At 33.0% G+C, this 22,908-nt stretch overlaps 1 protein-coding gene across 3 annotated transcripts in view; it reads left to right on the forward strand.

Moving 5' to 3' along the window:
• Bltp3b (bridge-like lipid transfer protein family member 3B) overlaps window positions 1–22,908 on the forward strand; it is a 93,066-nt gene that overhangs the window by 46,996 nt on the left and 23,162 nt on the right. For all 3 annotated transcript variants that reach the window (XM_071609607.1, XM_027947462.2, XM_071609608.1), the window contains 8 exons: window positions 3,013–3,193; window positions 6,087–6,170; window positions 7,920–8,102; window positions 8,628–8,746; window positions 12,429–12,570; window positions 16,312–16,505; window positions 18,232–19,727; window positions 20,113–20,288. In XM_071609607.1, the coding sequence (XP_071465708.1) occupies window positions 3,013–3,193; window positions 6,087–6,170; window positions 7,920–8,102; window positions 8,628–8,746; window positions 12,429–12,570; window positions 16,312–16,505; window positions 18,232–19,727; window positions 20,113–20,288 (2,575 nt within the window). The remainder of the gene's footprint in view (window positions 1–3,012; window positions 3,194–6,086; window positions 6,171–7,919; window positions 8,103–8,627; window positions 8,747–12,428; window positions 12,571–16,311; window positions 16,506–18,231; window positions 19,728–20,112; window positions 20,289–22,908) is intronic.

Raw genomic sequence — 22,908 nt, forward strand, 5'->3', positions numbered from 1 at the left:
TTTTGTAAGAAAGAAAGAACAATCAAATATGGTATGTGGCATTATAGAAAGTGAGCTAAAGAAGAGAATGACTGCCAGTCTAGAGCAGGTGAACTTGAGCTTTGGTAATTGTTTGACAGAGGAAATAGCAAGACAGATAATTGGAGAGAGAAGAGAGTCTTTCATAAGTTGAGGATGAGGAGGAGAGAAAAGTTGAGGGCTTTAGAATGATAATTGGAAGTTCTATTATCCAGAAAGGGAATTTAGAAGAAGAAAGCAGGTTTGGTTAAAGGAGATGAGGGTAAGGAAAGCCATTTTAAAGTTGAAAATGTAATTAAAGAAGTAGAAGAGAATGTTTTATTTTGATTATTATCATGAATGTCAATACTAGTCTGTTAAGGTTTACAATGAAGATTCATATAGCTTAGGTTGTCCTAACAGAGATGGTGGTTGTAATTAAAAACAAATAGATAAAAGGTTAATGTTATTATAGCTTTTATTTATATAATGTGTGGTTTTGTTTATATAAAATGGAATACGGGTTTAGAAACTAAGTAGAGAGACAGATTAGGAAACTAAAAAACAGGAGAAAATTCTGTAATCCTGCTGCTCCAAAACAACTTGTGTTATTAGCATTTTGAGGTATTTCCTAACAGGTTTTTTTGCCTAGACATCTGCATTTTTATCCTAGTTGTAGTAAGTGAATATATTGTTTTCACCTATCTTCATCTTTTTAATCATTATCTTCTGTCACTTTGTAATATTTCATAGTGAATTTACATAACTCTATCACAATACAGTTGCTTTCTTGGGTGGTAGTTGTCATATTGATACTTGAGAATGTTCTGATTGTTTTGAGATTTAGAAGAGTGGATGAGAGAGTAAAATAGTTAATAGTATTCCTTTGCTCAGCTTTATAACTTGATAGCCATCTTCCAACATTAATACTTGCTTAGTTTCATCTTATGCTTCTCCCAAAGAGAAAGAACAATGTTAAAATTAAGAGATTTTAAGATTATTCATGATGCAGAAGAGCTTATTATAGACCATTCTAATCCCCCACTCCCTACAAATTATCATCCAAAAACCTGAACTCACCACATATTAAGCAAAAAGACTTGTAGGAAGATTAATATTTGTATTTTTAATTTGTATCATTATTTGTACTGATGAGAAGAGATAAAACATGATTAAAGAAGTACTGGAGAATGTTGTGAAAATACAGTAGTCTTCCCTTATTAGCCACAGTCTGAAAATATTTAATGGCAAATTCCAGAAACAAATAATTCATGAGATTTAAATTGTGTACCTTTCTGAGTAATATGAAATTTCATCCTATACTATCTCATCCTGCCTGGGACATGAATCATTCTTTCCTTCAGGGTATCCATGATACATAAGCTCCCCGCCTGTTAGTCACTTAGTAGCTGTCCAGGTTTTCAGACCAACTATTGTGGTGTCCAGTGCTTGTATATAGTTTAGATACTATATAGGTTTCAAACTTCCACTGATGTCTTGGAACATATATTCATATAGCTCAAGGGTGTATGGAAAAGGGGGTACTGCAGAATTAGTATATCATAGGCATAAATACTAGTTTTTTAAGGCTTTGAAAAACACAAGAAAAAGTGATTTTTCTGATTGGAATCAGTTTAACAATTAATTTAAAAGTTTTGCTTAAGCCCCTAGTTAAAATTTTATAGGTAGATTTCATTTTTTTATTTTTAAAAATTCTTTCAGCCCCATTTTTATTAAGAGATTCTCATTTACTAAGTATACTATGCAATACTTTTTAAAAAAATATCTTTATTATATTTGCTTATTTTTATGCGGTGCTTGGGATCGAACCCAGTGCCTCACGTGTGTGAGGCAAGCACTCTGCCACTGAGCCACAACCCAGCTCCTATGCAATACTTTTGCAGCATGATCAGTTTTTAATAGCTATACTATGTATAAGTTATATACATATTAAATATATACTTTGATTTTCCATAAATTATTTTATTATTAAGTTGCTTATAATTTGAAAGTTGTTAATTTTTAAAATGTGGTCTTCATTTTGATTATTATCAAAGTTCCATATTTTTTGGTTGGTGATTTATGGCAGATTATCTCACAGCATTCTTTTTTTGGCGGTGCTGGGGATTGAACCTGGGGCCTTTGGATGCTAGGAAAGTGCTCTACCATTGAGTCACATAATTGGCCTTGTCTTACAGTATTCTTATGTATATATAATCTCATATTATACTTATGCATGTATAATTATTTTAGGCAATTAGAGATTCATATCTGTCTTTATGCTTCACTGGTACTGTGTGCCTTTTCTCTTTAGGGAGAAAAATATTTGAATTCAAACCCATTTATCTCTTTGGTTTCTGTATATATTTGGTTTCTGTATAAAGAATATATTGTATTTTTTTGAGAGGCAGCAGAACATTTATAGTACTAAATAATATCCCAAGGGCTTCTACATAGAAGTAATATTTTTTCTTACAAGATATATAATATGTATATAGAGCTTACATTTGTTTTATTTTAGTATTTGGAAGTAATTTTCAAATTCACTTTATTTATTTATTTATTTATTTTTAAAGAGAGAGAGAGAATCTTTAATATTTATTTTTTAGTTTTCGGCGGACATAACATCTTTGTTTGTATGTGGTGCTGAGGATCGAACCCGGGCCGCACGCATGCCAGGCGAGCGTGCTACCGCTTGAGCCACATCCCCAGCCCAAATTCACTTCTTTTAATAGTTACTATTTTCTAAAATAAGGGCCATAAATATGTAGCTATAATAATTCAAATATTTACTTAAATATTTGGTTCATACTCAAATTGCGTATAGTTCTCCAGTGTTTAAATTTTTAGTTTTATATAATTCAGAAAATATTTTAGATACAAAATATTATGGATACAAAAGAAAATATATTGTTATTTTTCATGTGTTCATTACTGAAAATACTTAGGTTTGATTATTTGTGCAAGTTCACATATGTTATTTGGTGATGATGTAGTTTTGAATCTTTTTTTTAGAGCTCTACAGTAACCCCATCTACCCAGCAAGTAAAGACACCACAGACATCAAATGCGCCTGATCTAAATGATGCAATTGTTAAACTGTTCAATGACTTTGATGTTAAAGAAACTTCCCATCATTTAGTGATTTCTCACCTAGATCTACACATATGTGATGATATTCATGCGAAAGAAAAAGGTAATAAAATCTACTTATTTCAGATGGTTTTGACTTTTATAAAATTGTCTACAAAACCGGATTGTTTAACAAATTATACCCATGGTGAAATGCTGGACCTTCCTGTTTCACTATCTGATGCCCACTAGTGTTCAGGGAGTTCAGCAGGCGGGCTTACTTCAAGCACAGTGTTTCTCAGACTTTGAACATTAGAATCAAGCTGAAGGTCTTTTAAAAGTATAGATATTTGACTCGTGTGCCTCAGATCTGAATCAAAATCTACATCCAAGAAAACTATTGCTTTGGATGTTTTAAAGCTAAGAAAGTGAAAACCCTGGATACTTAACAGTAGTACTCTTTGTTCATCAGACAAGGCAGCCAGGAATTGGCTATCAGATAAAAGGATGGAGGGACAAAGCAAAGATTTTCAGAGGGACTTGTCTTTTCCTTTTCTACTTTTGTAGCATTTGGCTTATAGGTAGTTGTCTTCTGCTTTAGTGATTTGAAAGGAAAATCTAGAAGAGGTAAAGCAAACCAAAGTAACAAAATGAGGTAGTCAAAGTAAAGTACTAAGCATTTTTTTCTTAGAAAATATTTTCTTTCTTGGACTGGGGCTGTGGCTCAGTGGCAGAGCGTTTGCCTTACACATGTGAGGCACTGGGTGCAATCCTCAGCACCATGTAAAAATAAGTAAACAAAATAAAGATATTGTGTTTATGCATAACTAGAAAAAATTTTTTTTAAAAGATTTTCTTTCTTTTTCAGAAAATATTTTCTAAACTCTTTTACATTCCTTACTCTTTATTATTCCCTCATAGCTGGATGATTTTATTTAGGGGGAAAGCCCAACTGCCATATATCTCTTACACTGTGCAAGTCTGTAGTCACTTCTGCTATTAGCTATTCAAAAGGTTCTGAAATGTGACAAAACCTGAGCTAACCAACATGTTATTTTTTGATCTTAATTTTACCCATGTAGTGGAAATATTTAAAAGTTATGCTGCAGAATTACTATTTGTTATTACTTAGTACTGCTTCAGAAACTACTGGGAGTATTATATGATACACTTTGTATATTCTATATTAATTTCATAAAATCTAAAAATTTCTGAATTCTGAAACTTCTAGTTCCATAGATTTTAGGTGAGGGATTTTGAATCTACCTTAAAAATTCTACTAATTGAGATAGATTGGAGTTAACAGATTATAAAGAGTGTATACATAGCTATATTTTAGCTTGTATTTTCTTTACTACTAGTTGATTTGCCCATGCTGTTTTAAAATTTGACTTTTTTTCCTTTGGTACTGGGTATTGAACCCACCGCCTCAAATGTTTGAGGCAAGATTTCTACCATCAAGCTGTAGCTCCAGCCTTTCTTATTTTTATTTTGAGATAGTATCTCCCCAAATTGCCCAGGCTGGTCTGGAATTTGAGATCCTTCTGCCTCAAGTAGCTGGGATTACAGATGTGCACCACCATGTCTGGATCAAAATTTAATTTTTATTTTGGAGTTATACCAATTTATGATCTACTTTTGATCATACTCTAGCTGTGTTACTTTAGATAATTTACCTAATCTGGTTGACTCAGTTTTCTCTTTGGTAATAGAATGGTGTGATGAAGTGATTAATATTTCTTGGGTTCAAATCCCAGCTCTTTGCTTAACTGGTTTTGTAATCTTGGCCTATTATTGATATAGCCGATTAGAAGTCCTGCTTCCTCACATGTTGAAGTATAACATTAGAGAAGCACACCGAGGCAAGCATATAAAGCAGGGTTTATTTTATTTTATTTTTGGGTATTGGGTATTGAATTCAGGGGCACTTGACCACTGAGCCACATCCCAGTCCTATGTTATATTTTATTTAGAGACAGGGTCTCACTGAGTTTCTTAGCGCTTTTGCTGAGGCTGGCTCTGAACTCTCCATCCTCTTGCCTCAGCCTCCTGAGCTGCTGGGAATACAGGCGAGTTGCTGGGATTATAGGCATGTGCCACCGCCCCTGGCAGGGTTTATTTTAAAAAGGTAATATAGACTTCTCCTGGGAGGGAGAAGGGGCTCATAGCTGGTATCCTGGTGTCCCAAGAAGTGAGAGTATTCTGCCTCTTTTATACATCCTAGATTTGTTTTGTTTTCCTGCCCTCTTCCCCATTATCTCCCTCCTTTCTGTGTATGTGAATAGACCCAGGAGATGCTCTTGTGGGATGGCCAAAACGTGAGGTACAGATGGACAGGGGGAAGGCAATCAAGGACATATTAATTAATAACTTTTATAACTCTAACTCCCTATAGGGAGGGACAATTCCTGGGATAGGTTACCTTAGCAACAGGTTGGAACAGGGGCAGGTTATCTTGATAAGGGTGGAGGAAGGGCTCTGAAGGAATTAACATTTAAATCCCACAAGGGGTGGTCTCCAACTTACTGGGCCCAAACTGGACCCACAGTGGCCTCCATTTTCTGGATTTGACCCACCCTTGCCTATCTGCCTGTCTTTAATTCTGGCTTCATAATCCCCCTTGTTCTTTAGTTTCCTTATCTAGAAAATGGGCATAATAATGGTATCTCTCTCATGGGGTTGTTATGAAAATGAAATGAATAAGTATACCTAAAGAATTGAAAACAGTGCCTTGCATATGGTTAGGGAGTTCTGCTCCTAGTACCTATAAGTACTTAGGAGGTTTAGTTACTATTCTTTTATCCTTTTTAGGCCAGCACTTAGCAAATAGTAGGGATTCAGTGAACACTTAGTAGATTGGATTGCATTTTCTAAAATTTGTAATGTTTTAGCCATGGTAAAAGAGAAATGGATTTTACTTCATGAAATCTAATTATGGTATAGATTTTATATGGTTAATTTTTTCCTTTATTTGATTAATATTTCTTTCTCTCAATTTTGTCTTTTTATTCTCACAGAGTCAAACAGACGTATTACTGGAGGTGCTATGCAACTCTCTTTTACCCAGCTAACCATAGATTATTATCCATATCATAAAGCAGGTGTGTATAATAATTTCTTTAAAATATGTAAATCTTGTTTTAAATATACATGGCTAATTAATTTAAAAAAAATTTTTTTGGGGGGGTCTTAATTTCTTAAGGAGAAAAGAGATCAAGAGACCTTTACTATTTTTCTCCTAGCAGTATTTTACCAAAAAAAAAAAATAGTTGTCATAGAATATATTCATATATTTTCTATTGAAGTTCATGTAGATTATTGTAAACTATAATTGTTAGAAATTGACAGTTTGTCAGAATACAGCAGATATGTATTTGTGTTACTTTATTAGTTGTAATAAAAGCAAGTAATTAATCAATATTTTGAATGTTTTCCCCCTTGCTGGGGATATAGTCCAAGACCTCATGCATGCTAAGGCAAGCACTTTACAACTGAGCTACATGCCTACCCCTTGAATTTTTAAAAACTATATTTATGTTATATGTAGGTCTCTAGGTACTTGATTTTACTTTTCTATATTTATTTTCTAAATTTCATCAATAAATGAGATTTAATAGGCTTCTTAATCAAATGTTGATACGTTCTTTTCTCTCAAATAATATAAAACTAAAATCAGTATGGTTCTTTATAATTTATAGCCAGATTAAGTAATATAACTTAGCACCTATTTCTGTCTTTTGGTAGTATGTAGCTTTTTTGGTTTTATAATTTACATAAATAAAATATTTATAATGAATTTTCCAGAATTTAAAAAATACAGTAAAATTTAATATTCATATTTCTACCTACCAGTGTTTATTATTTCTGTATCAGTTCCTGCCAGAATTTAAAGGTTCTATTATTTGTTTTGATATTCTTTTGAAGGGCTTTGTCTTATATCTTATTCTAATAAGTAAGTTACTTACTATCATCACCTAAAGTCTTTTAACTGTAGAAATTGTTCACATTTTGGAAGATAAAACTTTTAGCCAGAGTAGATTTTCTTACTCTTTATAAGTGCATATTATTTTCTTACTTTCTGTATCACAACCCAATAGTCTTGGGTTTGTAATTTCCTTCCAAAAAACATATATATCTTTATGACTGATGTCCATGGTGGGAAATTCTATTCATTTTTTAACATGAAATTCTGTTAATTTCTAAACAATCATTAGCTTATTGATTTTACTGATTATTGTTAGTCACTTAACAAATATTTAAAATTATTTATATTTAATTTTATTTTATTTTTTAGTACCAGGGATTGAACCTAGGGGCACTTAACCACTGAGCCACATCCTGAGCCCTTTTTAAATTTTTTCTTTTTTTAAATTTTGAGGCAGGGTCTTGCTGAGTTGTTTAGGACCTCTCTAAGTTGCTGAGGCTGGCTTTGAACTTGTTATACTCCTGCCTCAGCCTCCTGAGCTGCTGGGGTTATAGGCATGTGCCACTGTGCCTGGCTGAAATTATTTTTCATAGCATTTTTCTGGGATTCTGCTCAGTGGAGATTTGCCAGAATATTGAGCATCTACTGAAAATTGACCAATCCTGTGACTTTGAATTGAAACTTTTTTGAGTGCTCTTCTACTAAGAATGGGTTCTAGATAGAAATCCCTCCAGAGCATTTACTTTTAACACTCTTTCCCTCTATTCTAAATATCTTTCTTTTTAGAGAAGTAGCAGGTAAAGTCTGTAAATTTGGATGGAGAATAAAGATTCCCTTGAGAAAATGACTAAATTTCATTGGGAAGAGGCTGTTGTAGAATAAATGAAAATTATGCATTGTGAAATATTTGTTTTTCATTTTACAGGAGATAGTTGTAATCATTGGATGTATTTTAGTGATGCAACCAAAACAAAAAATGGATGGGCCAATGAGTTGTTACATGAATTTGAGTGCAACGTTGAAATGCTTATACAGGCTGTGAAAGATCATAATGTAGGTTCACCTCCTAAATCCCCAACACATGCCTCTCCCCAGCACACACAAACAGGTATTTTGCCTATAACAACATTATAGCATCTCCCTAATTGTGTGTGTGTGTTTGTGTGTGTATGTGTGTATGTGTGTGGGGGGGGGAAATTAGTGTGTACATAATATTTTCTGTAAATAAGTATTATTTCTAATTAATATTTAAAAATTGTTCATCCTTTATTCAAACCAACATAGGCTTGTGAACCAAAGCACTTGTAAGAATAAGAAACAGATAATATAAAAATAAAAGTAATACCCAGATAGAATTTTTTAAACACTTAAATTCCTGGTAGATCTCTCATTTTTATTATTGTAGAAGAGTGACTTAAATATAATATAAATATGATTCCTGTTTGAAAATGAATAGTTAACACAGAAACCTACATATCTTTGTTACTTCATAATTTGTAAAGTATTTCCACATATATTTTCTTGTTTGAGAAATTACTGTTCACTTACACTTCTAGTAGCTGTCTTACTAATAGAAGAATACTGTTAAAAATAATTTATTAAATAATTTAAAAGGAGTTTTTGATTCTCACAGAGAAGGAGTCCACACTGAAAGGGACTTCTAGAACATCATCAGTATTATCTCAACACTCAAAAGCTAAACTTATGTCAAGTTCTGTTGTGGTAAGACTTGCAGATTTCAATATATACCAGGTATGTTTTACTTTTTAACTTAGGTCTTTTGATAGATACTTACAATATTCACATAAATGAACTCTAATAACTAATGCCAATATTTTATTTAAAAACATCTTGGGGGCTGGGGCTATGGCTCAGTGGGAGCGTACTTGCCTGGCAAGTGTGAGGCACTGGGTTCGATTCTCAGCACCACATATAAATAAAATAAAGGTCTATCAACAACCAAAAAAAAATATTTAAAAAAAACATCTTGGCCAGTTTTGTGAAATGGCCAAATTAGATGGTATAGAAAATATCAATTTATTAATTTTAATTTATATAGTTATCTATAATTAGCCAAACTGTGAAGTTAAGTACTTGAAACTGCCAGTGCTGCTCAAGACTTTGATACCAAGTTTGGGCATTTCCTGAAACTACCCTCAGGTTCAACAATTGATTAAAAAGACTCAAAAAACCTCACTGTGATCTATTATGCTTATCATATAGAAAGAATATAAATTAAAACTAACCATAGGAAAAGATGCTTAGGGCAGCCTGGAAGACTTCTAAATTTGAAACGTGCTTGTCCTAAGAATGTATTAGCTTCCCAGTACAGTTGTGTAATAAAATGCATGAAGTATTGCCCATGTAGTCAAACCCACTCATAAAATGGACTAATAGCAGATCACCCATAGCCGCCTCTCCTCTAAACACAAGTAATTGCTATCAAGTGTGGTCATCTTCTTTGCATGAACTGTTAGTTGCCCACCGGGAATAGGAAATTATATTTCTTGTTATATTTTAGGAGCAAGGACAAAGGCCAGACTCTCTTTGGAGGTCTAATTTCCTTGTTTTATTTTTTGCTTTTTTGTTTTTGGTACTAGGGATTGAACCCAGGGGTGTTCAACTTCTGAGTTCCTATTTATGTTTTATTATGGGACAGGATCTCACTAAGTTGCTTAGGGCCTCACTAAGTTGCTGAGGCTGTCTTTGAATTTGCAGTCCTCCTGCCTCAGCCTCCTAAATTGCTGGGATTACAGGTGTGTACCACCATCCCCAGTTAGAGGTCAAATTTCTTAATACACAGTGGTCTTTGTGGTAGAAATTAAAATGCCCTTTTCACTTTATTGGACTATTAAGTATTGGCCATAGTATGAAAATATTTGGTTTTTTTTTTATGTGGTGCTAAGGATCAAAACCAGAGCCTCACATGTGCTAGACTAGCAGTTTACTACTGAGCCACAATCCTGGCCCCTAAAAAATATTTTTAGTTGTAGATGGACAAATACCTTTATTTTATTTAGTTTTTTTTAAAAAAATATTTATTTTTTTTTTATGTGGTGCTGAGGATCGAACCCAGTGCCTCATGCATGTGAGACAAGTGCTCAACCACTGAGCTACAACCCCAACCCTAAAAAGAATTTTATAGCTAATAACCCTGTCACATTTATATTGACAAGTTTTATTCAGGTTATAATCACAATATGGTCTAACATCACAATCCTTGAAAACAACAAAGTAGAATATGTTTCCTATTTTTTAGAAACAGCCTGACAAATTTTATATTTGTGTAATCATTTGTATTCTGGTTTATATTGATGAGCCTATTGCTTTGTCTGAAAAGTTTTCATTTGTAAACTCATTGGTTCTCAATCTGAGCCAGTTTTTGAAGGTGCTTTTGATTGTCACAATTGTAAAGGAATGCTGCTGACATCTAGTGGTCGAAGACCAGTGGTGCTAAAATTGATCTGGCTCCAGTATGTCAGTAATGCCATTTGAGAAATCCTCATTAACAGTTATTTTCTCATTTTGCAATTTATGCTTTTTAAAAATATTCTTATTATATAATGCTGTTTATTAAAAGTAGACTTAAATTTTAAGATTTAAGTGAATCCATTGGAAAGTGAGGGAGAGGAACTACCCATAATCTCAAATGATTAAAAGAGAAGGAAACCCCAACACAAACATAGCCAAAACAAACCAAGTTAGTAGTAGAAAGTAAATAACTTTTAAACATTAGAGGAAAGAAGAATAAGCTATTCTTTATTAAAGTAAGTTGAGCTGGGTCTAGTAGCAAGCACATACCTATAATCTCAGTGACCTGAGAGGCTGAGATAAGAGGATTGTCAGTTCAAGGCCAGCCTGAGCAACTTAGCCAGATGCTGTCTGAAAATAAAATAAAAAGGGCTGGGGATGAGTTCAGTGTTAGATCATCCCTGTGTTCAATCCCTGGAACCACCTGACCCAACCCTCCCAAAAAAAGTTGACACATAATCGAGAAGGATTTGTTTCTATTTATGCAGAGAAAGTCTTGAATTATAGAATTATTCATAAAGTATATAAACAAAAGATTATTGCAAGCGGAAACATTATCCATGGAAAAAGTATTCCACTTCATATAAGGAATATACACATTTGTTGAATGACAAGGTACACCACTTTCTGTGCCAACTAAGCCCACATAAATAAATCAGTAAAACTCTATTGATTGAACTTTGGGGAAATTAACATATACATTTTTCCCCCCTGGTTCTGAGGATTGAACCCAGGGGTTACTCTAACACTGAGCTACACCCAGCCCATATTTTTACTTTTTTATTTTATGGCAGGCCTTGAATTTGCAACCTTCCTACCTTAGTTTCCTGAGGCCAATATTAAAGACATGTGCCACCACACCCATCTGCATTTTTTGATGTAATTAAAAATTAGCTCTTTGGGGAGAATGAAAAAAATGTAACCAGCACATTGAGAGATACAGATAGAGATAGAGAAAACCACCAGCTGATGACCAAGTCTTCAACGCATAAGCCTTTGGAGCCCAAACTATAACAGTCCTTTAAGAACATAATTTAAGAGATCAAACTATTTGACAGAACAGTTTATAGTTGTTTTATTTTAAATTAATTATTTTGGTTAAAAAGAACAAAATTTACCATTATATCTATTTTTAAATTTACAATGGATCATCATTAAATAAATTCACATTGTTGTACAACTCCAGAATTTTTTCATGACCATAAACTGAAACTCTTTATATGGCTCTATTATTTTTCATAATAATTGAGAATTTATAGTGAAAAACTATTATAAAGAATATACTGGGCTGGGCATGGTAGGATACATCTGTAATCCCATGGCTTAGGAGGCTGAGGCAGGAGGATTCAAAGCCAGCCTCAGCTAAGCAACTCAATGAGTCCCTGTCTCTAAATAAAATACAAAACAGGGCTGGGGATGTGGCTCAGTGGTTGAGTGCCCCTGAGTTCAATCCCCAGTACCAAAAAAAAGAAAGAACGAACATAGTGCAGAAGCATTCTGACCTTGAGGTCTTGGATCTACATCCTGACTCTGCCATTTACGTATATTATCTAATTGTATATCATTATTATTATTTTCCTAGCTCCTATCTTAAGGCTCAAAGTAATAATTTTACAAGGAATTCCCCCGCACCCCTTGTTCTGGGGATTGAACTCAGGGGCATCCTTATCAATTTTGTAATTGATAAGGATGCCAAATGATTATAGAGTTTTCTTAATAATTGGTATTACTTAAAAATAATTTGGTGTGAAGTTAAATAAATAATACATTTTGCATTGGCATTTACCTATTGAAAAATTACTGGTGGTAGCTTTAAAAGTCTATGAAAGTGATGTTCAAGTTCCATAAATTCTTTGGAAATGACTTTATTTAATGTGATTTTAACAACAATTATTTTTTTCAGGTCTCTACAGCAGAACAATGTCGTTCTTCCCCCAAAAGTATGATTTCCTGCAATAAAAAATCTCTGTATCTTCCACAAGAAATGTCAGCTGTGTATATAGAATTCACAGAATATTATTATCCAGATGGAAAGGATTTTCCAAGTAAGTATTTCTTATTTTGTAATTATTTGAACATTATCTGGTAAGTTTTTTTGGCTAATTTTTTTTTTTTTTTTTAATAAATGTGAAAAATGTTAACTGCTTTTTACTCTTGTAATCTTTGTTTGGAATATATAACATAACATTCATGTTATTATTATTTGTTTGTGTATACTTTACCCTCATTACTTTTGTGGCATCCTTGATTGCAAAAATCTTGTGGTATTCATGACTAATTTTTATCCCTGAAGTTTGACTCAGTTTAAGGGCTATTGGTTAATTGAAGAGTGAATGAATGTTAGGTTATTTTGTAGAATAAGGTCATTTTTTTTTCTTTTGGAAAACTCTTATTTGTATGTCATCTATATAAAACTCCATTTTATTGAAAAATCAAAAATTGAAGTTGTCCTGTAGACAGTTATTTTGGCTGTTTTAAAATGTCCAGATGCATACTTTGGGGTAACTTTTGGTACTTACATTTTATTAGAAACCTTGAATTATTGAATTTTGGTTGTAAGTTAGCTTGACTTCCTAAAGTTAAAAGGATTACACATTTGTGTTCTTTGAATATTAAAATTCTATGCTGTTGTCTCATACCTCTTGAGTCCTTCAAACTGAAAGTTTACCTTTGTTTATGTTGTACTTTTTCCATTATTTTCAACTAAGAAAGTAATAGAGAAAACATGTTGAAAAAAGATTAAATAAGTTGTGTTATCAGAGAAAAACAGTTTTTGACTTTTCTTTCAAGGTGTAACTCCAAGCCAGGTGCAGTGGCATATGCCTATAATCCTAGCAGCTCAGGAGGCAGCGACAAGAGAATCACAAATTCAAGGCCCTGTCTCAAAAAAAATTTGAAAAGAACTAGGGATATAGCTCAATGATAAAGTACCTCTGGCTTCAATCCCTGTAACACTACTCAAGGGAAAAAAAAAAAAAGTAAAATACTTACTTTGTCAGGTTGTACCAAAGGAATTATAATTCCTTTCTCTAATCTGTACATTGTTTTCTAAAACAAAAAAATTACAAAATTCTTTTCTAGCATTTTAAATCCTAGCCCCTACATACTTTGTAGTAAAATTTCTAGGTTATGTGTAACTTTTTAAATTTAATGTGGAAATTTTCAAACAGACGAAAATAAATATTGAACACCTGTATGTGGGAGTCAGTTTTCAATTCTCAAGTTACTTGAACTCTATTTTAAACAGTATTAAGCAATCTAACTTTTTAAAAAGAATATTATTTTTTACCATTGTGAAAGTAGAATAGACTCATTACATTTAAAAAGGAAAATGTCAAAAATAAAAAGATGTCAATAAGCCTATAATTAGAGACTTCTGCTAAAACCTAAATATATTCATATCTTTGTGTAATAAATACCATAGAGTATGTGGCTTAAACAACAATTTCTCACAGTTCTGGATGATAGAAGTCAGAGAGATCAAGGGTAATTTTTTTCTGAGGATTCTCTTCTTGGCTTGTAGATATCTGTCTTCACATGGACTTCCCACAATGTGTGTTTGTCCTGATATCTTCTCTTACAAGGACATCAGTCATGTTGGACTAGGGTCTACCCATATGAACTCATTTTGCCCTAATTCTCAGGTACTGGGTGTCAGGAACTTCAACATAGGAATTTGGGAGGGGGAATATAATTCAACCTATAAGTACAGTATTCATTCTTTTTTTAATGTATGTGTTTCTTTTACATATTTAATTTATATCCTGCCCTTTTCCCTTAATAACATGAGCATATTCAAGGTTTCTACAAACTCATTTTACACATCTCTACGGCTAGGGATGTACTCAGTGGTAAAACCCTTGCCTAGCATGTGTAAGACCCTGCAATTGATCTCTAGCACTGCAGAAGATTCCCCCAATCCAAAAAGATTTCTTTTCATCTACAAAGTGATCTGTTTTATAAAGACCCCCCTCCCCCTTCCTGCTGTTCAGTGTAGTGGGTTCCTTCCTCAGCCTTGTGCATTGTTTCTTTGTTATAGCCTTGGGTATGAGTTCTCTAGTATTCTCTTTGGCTACTATCATCAATCACACAATCTGAACATTGATATTTCCTATCCTTTCTTCCCTTCCAGACTGTGATACAATCTCTTCAGTACCCTACTTCCTTTCTCTGCTCCCAAAGACAAGCATTTCCATATCACATTGTACATCTTTGAAAGACTTGAATTATATCTTTTTTGGGTCTCATATCTGTCTCATGTAATAAATTATATGTATGGGTGCTTTTTTAAAAATATTTTTTATTAGTTGTAGATGACACAATATCTTTATTTTTATTTATTTATTTATTTTTATGTGGTACTGAGGATTAAACCCAGGGCCTCATGAGTGCGAGGCAAGCACTGTACCACTGAGCTACAACTCCAACCCATGAGTGGTTTTTTGAAGGAAACAAATCATGCTATATTCTTTTTGTATCCTGTTTAGGGTAATGCACAGAAAGTAGTTGACATTCATTGAATCTTTACTAAAGGAAAGAGAATGAATAATGTAAGCAAAATAGTCATATGTAAGACATTGTTACAATATTCTTTGTCTTCTGGTTTCCCACACTGTGGATTTATTTTCCTTAAATAAATTTGATCTGAAAGTTTTAGGTTCAGCTTTGGTAGAAGCAAATATATTAGAATTTTTGGAATAAAAGCTAGCTGGGGTTGTGGCTCAGTGGTGGAGTGCTTGCCTAGCATGTGTGAAGCACTGGGTTTGATTCTCAGTACCACATATAAATAAATGAATAAAATAAAAAAGGTCCATCAATATCTAATCAATCAATCAATCTTCACCATGCTGTTTTGAAACACTAAATGAATAGCTTTGATGATAGAAATAGATGTAGATTTTAGAAAGTGATATATCTTTTAATTGTACATGTTAGTTTATTTTGGGAGACCTATGAAAAAGACTGTATTTATTTAAATACTCAAAAGATAACCTGAGTTTTACTTAACCTCAAGAATTTATTCTAAAACTTGATTAAAATGGGGAATAAAACCATGCATATTTCCAATTCTCAAGGAGTTCTGCCTAACCTGCTACTTTCGTGGGAAATTGTTCATTAGATTGAAAGGGTGCGGATTAAGAGTCAGACAGTAAAGTCCTCCTAGAAATGTCATTGAAGACCACAGCTTTAATGTGATTCTACATCAAAATGGTAATATTTTTAGAAGTTTGCTTCTTTGTAAATATAACTTTAGAGAAAGAAATCTAAATAGCATTTCCTATTTATACATTTAATTTTAGGATGCTCTAGTGGTTCAGTCAGTTAGTGCATGGTATTTAAATGTTTTAGATTAAGTTATGTAATTTTTTCAGTTAGTAAAGCATATAAACATGTTTTTGTCTGTGTTTGATTTCCTTTACATATTCCCCTAATTTTGTATATAACATCTCAATTTCTTTTTCTTTTTTCTTTTTTGGTATCAGGGATTGAACCCAGGGTCATGTAACCATTGAGCTACATTCCCATCATTTTTATTTTTTATTTTGAGACAGAATCTTCCTAAGTTGCTTAGGGCCTCACTAAGTTGCTGAGGCTGGCTTTGAACTTGTGATCTTCCTGCCCTAGCCTCCCCAGCTGCTAGTATTACAGGCATGCTCCTTTATGCCTTGCCTTATTTTAAGAGCAAATAAAGTGTGTTAAAATATCTTTTCTTTTATTAAGGAACATTTAACACTGTCTGTTTATTAATATGATCTAAGATATTATTATTTATTTCTTTTTTGCAGTTCCATCTCCTAACCTTTATAGCCAGCTGAATGCATTACAGTTTACTGTGGATGAAAGAAGCATTCTATGGTTAAATCAGTTTTTGTTGGATTTAAAACAGAGTCTTAATCAATTCATGGCAGTTTACAAGTTGAATGACAATTCAAAATCTGATGAACATGTTGATATTCGAGTTGATGGCTTAATGCTAAAGGTATTATATAAATAAGTGACTGTAAGAACAAAACCATTTTTATGGAAGAAAATTTGGCAGCTTTATAATTGCCAGGGTATAAGATGTATGTACAGATATAAACATTATGAAATTTCAGATTTAATTTTGATTCTCAGTCATAGAAGTTTTAAGGGACTGCTTTTTTCCCCCCAAGTTAGTGTATTTTTCAGGGATTTTAAAAATCTTTCTCTAATTTCTGTCCATTTGAAGGTGAGTTATAGAAGTAAGATTTAAATTAGTCACTTTTTATCACCTCAGAGCTGATAAATTTTTTTTTCTAAGAAATATAAATTATATAATGAAGCTTTTAAATTATGAGTTTTTATTTTTCACATTTATTTTGTTTTTAATACCCAAAGATAGCCAAAAAATAACATTTTTTAATAGCCAAGTAGCTGGAAATCTGAATTGTATAAATATTTATGTTTTAAAGGAAAGAGAGAAAAAAAAATCCCAGCTAGTATAGTTTAATAAATGGACTTATACATGATGAAATTATCAGTTTCTAGGTCTGTTGCTAATAAACTAATCTCTGCTCTGTAAAATTATATAATACTTAACAATTGCACTGTAGGAAAGATTGTCTCAAAGATCTTATATAATTTAACCAATAAGTGTATGTTTTATGACCTTAAATTATTATTAAATTTTTTTTGGGGGGGGGTACTGGGGATTGAACTCGGGAACTCAGCCACTGAGTCACATCCCCAACCCTATTTTGTATTTTATTTAGAGACAGGGTCTCACTGAGTTGCTTAGCAACTTTTGCTGAGGCTGGCTTTGAACTCATGTGATCCTCCTGCCTCAGCCTCCTCAGCCGCTAGGATTACAGGCATGTGCCACTGTGCCCGGTTTTTATTTTTATTTTTTTAGATGGAATTATATAATGTCTTTACATTTTATAAGTAGTACTGAAACAAGTCACTTTTACCTCTCTGATAGATATATTTTGAAGACTGGATTTAGTTAACCCTTGAGAATTATTTTAATAAATAGTTTAACTTGTCCTCTTAAGTTTATTTTCTTAATAGTTTTCTTTCAAAAAATTGATTCTAATGATATCTATATAGTCATTTCATTCATTCTTCAGCCCTCTTCCAAAACATCTGTATTTGAAGTACCTTAGTAGAAAAATACCCTTTCCACATTTGGTACTTTTTCTGTATACTCAGGACATATAAACATTTTGTAATAATGATTTAATTCAATTGTATTTTTTTCATTTTTGTGATTTATTTTATGTGAAATATATGTTCTATATACATTATTAACTCATGTTTTCTTTTATTTTTTTAATTTATGTTTTAGTTATAGTTGGACACAACATCTTTGTTCTATTTATTTATGTATCTATCTCTCTCTCTATTTATTTATTTGTATGTGGTACTGAGGATCAAACCCAGTGCCTCACAACGCGCTAGTCAAGTGCTCTACCTCTGAGCCACAACCCCAACCCCCTCATGTTTTCTTTTTAAAGAATGTTGGTCTCTTCTCAGTGGCCAGTCACATAAATACCTTTTAACTCAATTTATAAAGATACCTGAAAGGTAGCGAATTAGTGTTAACATCTAAATAGGAAAGATCTTTTTTTGGGTGGGAAAATGTCCAGAAAAAGAATTTGTAGCCTAAGTTGTGTTCTTAATTATTTTATTTTCAAGATATATGGATTTGTAAATTGAACTAGATTACTTTTTTTCCCTTCTAGTTTGTCATTCCTTCTGAAATGAAATCTGAATGTCATCAAGATCAACCACATGCAGTTTCTATTCAGAGTTCTGAAATGATCGCCACAAATACAAGGCACTGTCCAAACTGTCGACATTCTGATCTAGAAGCTTTGTTTCAAGACTTCAAAGATTGTGATTTTTTTAGTAAAACATATACTAGCTTCCCCAAATCTTGTGACAGTTTTAGTCTTCTACATCCAATTTTTCAGAGACATGCTCACGAACAGGATACTAAAATGCATGAAGTCTATAAAGGAAATATTATCCCCAAATTGAATAAACACACTCTTAAAAATTCCGCTGCCATGGATGTTTGGGCTGTTTACTTTTCTCAATTTTGGGTAGATTATGAAGGAATGAAAAGTGGAAAAGGACGACCAATAAGTTTTGTAGACTCTTTCCCTTTATCCATCTGGATTTGTCAACCAACAAAATATGCAGAGTCACAAAAAGAGCTGCATGCTTCTAATCAAGTATCTCTAAATACATCACAAAGTGAATCTAGTGATCTGGCTGGCCGACTGAAGCGGAAAAAGCTCTTGAAGGAGTATTATAGTACAGAGTCTGAGCCCTTGACAAATGGTAGTCAGAAACCTCCTTCATCAGATACATTTTTAAGATGTTCTTCTTCATCATTGGATGCAGATATTCATGTCCTGGTTCACATTCACAAACATGTCAGCATACAGATCAATCACTACCAGTATCTACTCCTGCTTTTCCTACATGATTCACTTATTCTGCTTTCGGATAATTTAAGGAAAGACGTAGAAGCTGTGACTGGCAGTCCTGCTAGTCAGACATCCATTTGCATTGGAATTTTACTTAGAAGTGCAGAATTGGCTCTTTTACTACATCCAGTGGATCATGCAAATACTATGAAGTCTCCTGTTTCTGAAAGTGTGAGCCCAGTTGTTCCGGATTATTTGCCTGCAGAAAATGGAGAATTTTTGTCTTCAAAAAGAAAACAAATTAGTAGTGGTATAAATCAAAATAGAAGGGTAACTGTTAATCATATGTCAGATAACAGATCTATGAGTGTCGACCTTAGCCATGTTCCTTTAAAGGATCCTTTGCTTTTTAAATCAGCTAGTGATACAAATCTGCAAAAAGGTACTTCTTTTGTGGACTATTTATCAGATAAACATTTAGGCAAAATAAGTGAAGATGAAAGCAGTGGACTTGTTCATAAGAGTTCAGGAGAAATTGAATCAGAAATAATTGAAAGAAAAGATTTGTCTTGTGTAAGTTCAAGTAGTATCTTAAACTCCAGAGAAGACTCAAATATGCTGTCATTTGATAACGATGGTAATCAAACTGTTCTTTCAAATAGCTTAACTACTAAAGGAAATGATACCATAGAGTCAGTCTTTAAAGCTGAAGACTTGCTTTCAGAAGCAGTTTCATTCTCTGAGAACCTGGAAAAAGAAGAGGCACCCACAGTTAAGACACTTAAATCACAGTCATCTTTAAGGTAACAATGTTGGAATTTTGGGAGATTTTTGTTTTGCTGAGTGTATGTTTATGTGTGTATATTTTGTTTTGGGGCAGAAAATCTCTTGACAAAATGTAATATTGTTAGAGTTATCAGAAAATAGATTTTTCTAAAGATGAGAACCCTTTGAGCTTATTACACATTTAAATATAATTTAAAAACTTGTGGATACTATGCATGTATTTTAATTTTGTTAGAAGTATTTTTAAGGTAGAGTTCTTCACTCTAAGTGTGATACTTTTATTTTTCTCTATTATGTACATGAAGTGCATTGGTTTTATTTGTGACTTACCAGTGGTTTTCATATATTTATAAAGTAATGTAACTATCATGTGTACTAATTTTCTATTAATTTTATTAACAGTGGAAAGCCTAAGGAACGTTTGCCATCCAACCTGGCTCCACTCTGTGTTTCTTATAAGAACATGAAAAGAAGTTCCTCACAAATCTCACTGGACACCATTTCACTTGATAGCATGATTTTGGAAGAACAGTTGTTAGAAAGTGATGGAAGTGATAGTCATTTATTTTTGGAAAAAGGTAAAACAACACAGTTTAACAGTTCTTATGTATAAACAAACCTTAGAATCAAAATTATAGTCAAATATTTTCATTTACATGCAATAACTATTAATTATGTCCTCCCCAAAAGAGTCATTTTATTTATACAGACATATGTAGAGTATGTATTTCTATTGGTTATATCTATGTTATGTTTTTCTATTGGTTATGTATTTCTGTTGGTTATTTCTATTGGTTATTCCATTTCTTCTTCTTCTTTTTTTTTTTAGTTCTAAATGGACGCAATACCTTTGTTTTATTAATTTATTGTTATGTGGTGCTAAGGATTGAACCCAGTACCTCAAACATGCTAAAACAAGCACTATACCATTGAGCTACAACCCCAGCCTTTCCATTTTTCTTTTAACCAGATATTTCTTTCTCTCTATAGCTGACACCTAGCAATCATTTGCATGCAATCATTTAGATCATAAAGTAGCCAATATGAAGGCTACCAACCTTTATTTCACAGACTCCTATATCTTGAAATTTGGTTAAGTGGGCCTGATATGCTTGACAGAAATATATGATTCCCCATTTTATTCAGAGGTATGCAGTACCCAGTAAAGGCCACTATAAGTGACTTAGGAAGTAAGAAATGTAGTCCCGTCAGTAAGGCATTGGTGTCTTTGTGAATAAAAGTAAAATTGTGGACCATAGTCAGAGAATTGTTGCCACAGACTCAGAAACATGGGAAAACAGAGGCCAATTGAAATTATTTTCTATTTGAAGGGAAATAAGCCCCTTGGTGCAGCTGAAAACAGCTTAGATAATTAATAATACAGTAGGTAATAGCATAATAAGTATTGCTAGATACTATCTCAGTTCATTTTGTGCTGCTATCACAAACTACCACAGGCTGGGTAATTTGTAAAAGAACAGAGATTTATTTTTTTGTAGTTCTGCAGCCTGGAAAGTTTAAGACCAAGGCCCTAGAGGATTTGGTTATCTAGTGAGGGTTATATCCTTAGGAGGGAGGACTGTCACGATCTCATGTGATAGAAGGCAAAAGGCACAAGACCCTAAGTGAACCTCTTTTAAAAAGCCCTTAATCCCATCCCCCGAGGGAGGGGCCCTCAGGACCTCTAGGCCCTTGACAATACATGAATTTTAGAAAAGACATATTCAGATCATAGCAGGCATTTAAATAGTTTATTTCATTTAATTTGAACTGCATCCTTATAATAATAGTAGCTAACATTTATTTAACACATTTTGTTTTGACACTATTCTGTATGCTTTCTATTATAAGGTAATACATTTATCCCTCAGAACAATCAATAATGTGCTGTTATCTTCAGACAGGTTAAGAGACAAACCCAAGGTAACACAGCCAAGTAAGTTGTTTAAATCCAAGTATTCTGATACTGGAGCCTTTATACTAAATTTTCTCAAGCCTGTGTGAGGTATAACCATTTATTCTCACCCTCATTTTACAGTTATGGAAACTGAGGATCCCAGATGTAAAGTCATTTGCCTATAGTCACATAGGTAGAGCTGGGATTGTCACTTTTTGCTTGTTCTAAGCTAATATTGAGTAGGTGCTTACTATACCATTTACCATTTTAAGCATTGTACATACTGTATTTAATCTTCAAATAAATTTGAGACAGGGACTATTATTATGTCCATTTTAAAGGTGAAGAAAACAAATTCTTAGGAGGCTAAACAGCTTATCCAAGGTCACATAATAAGGGGTAGAGTTAGTATTTGAACACAGACTCTTTTTAAGCTTGAGCTCTTCTATCTGACCAGTATAAGTCTTTTTTAAAAAACATTTTTATTAGTTATCGATTTTATTATTTATATATATGTGATGCTGAGAATTGAACCCAGTGCCTCACACATGCTAGGCAAGCGCTCTACCACTGAGCCACAACCCCAGCCCTAGAATAAGTCTTCTTAACCACATGTATCCTTTACATAAAACTCAGAATAAAAAAGCTGTCAGCTAGATCCCTGTTCACTATCACTTCATGAGAGATCATAGTTAGCCTGCCTTTTATGATAGATGTCATTTAGTAGCAATATCAAACACTTATTAAACATTCTAATTACTCTGTAAACTGCTTTAAAATACAGTGTTCTATTTAATCCTCAAAACAACCATATAAGGGATTAATGTATTGAAGTTTACAGTAATTAGGTATCTAGTTCAAAATTAGATAGCCAGGAAGTAATAGAGGCAGATTCATCATCTAATCTGACTCATGAGCCCAAACTTTTAATCACTACCCAGACTTGGGGAATGATTACCATGTGTAAACAAAAATCCCTAATCTAACCCTACTATAGGTAATTCATAGCAACCTCCTGTTCTGCACAAAGGTTGATGAGATACTCATGTGGGTCATACAAAACTGTCATAGATTTACAGACATCTGTAGTTGCCCTCTTCCCTTGATAGTGTAAAATCCTTCCTTAACAGGATTTCAGTAATTTAATACAAATATTCTTAAGAAACAAATGTTCCTATGGCAAATATCCCCACTTATTCTCAAAAACATAGTGCATAGTGGTTTTTTTCTAATAATTAAATAATTAAAAAAAATGACTACCATTCAGTGTTGAAAACTTGGAAAATACAACTGTATTTGTA

The sequence above is a fragment of the Marmota flaviventris genome, chromosome 3, assembly GCF_047511675.1.
Source record: "Marmota flaviventris isolate mMarFla1 chromosome 3, mMarFla1.hap1, whole genome shotgun sequence".
Classification (NCBI taxonomy): Eukaryota; Metazoa; Chordata; class Mammalia; order Rodentia; family Sciuridae; genus Marmota; species Marmota flaviventris.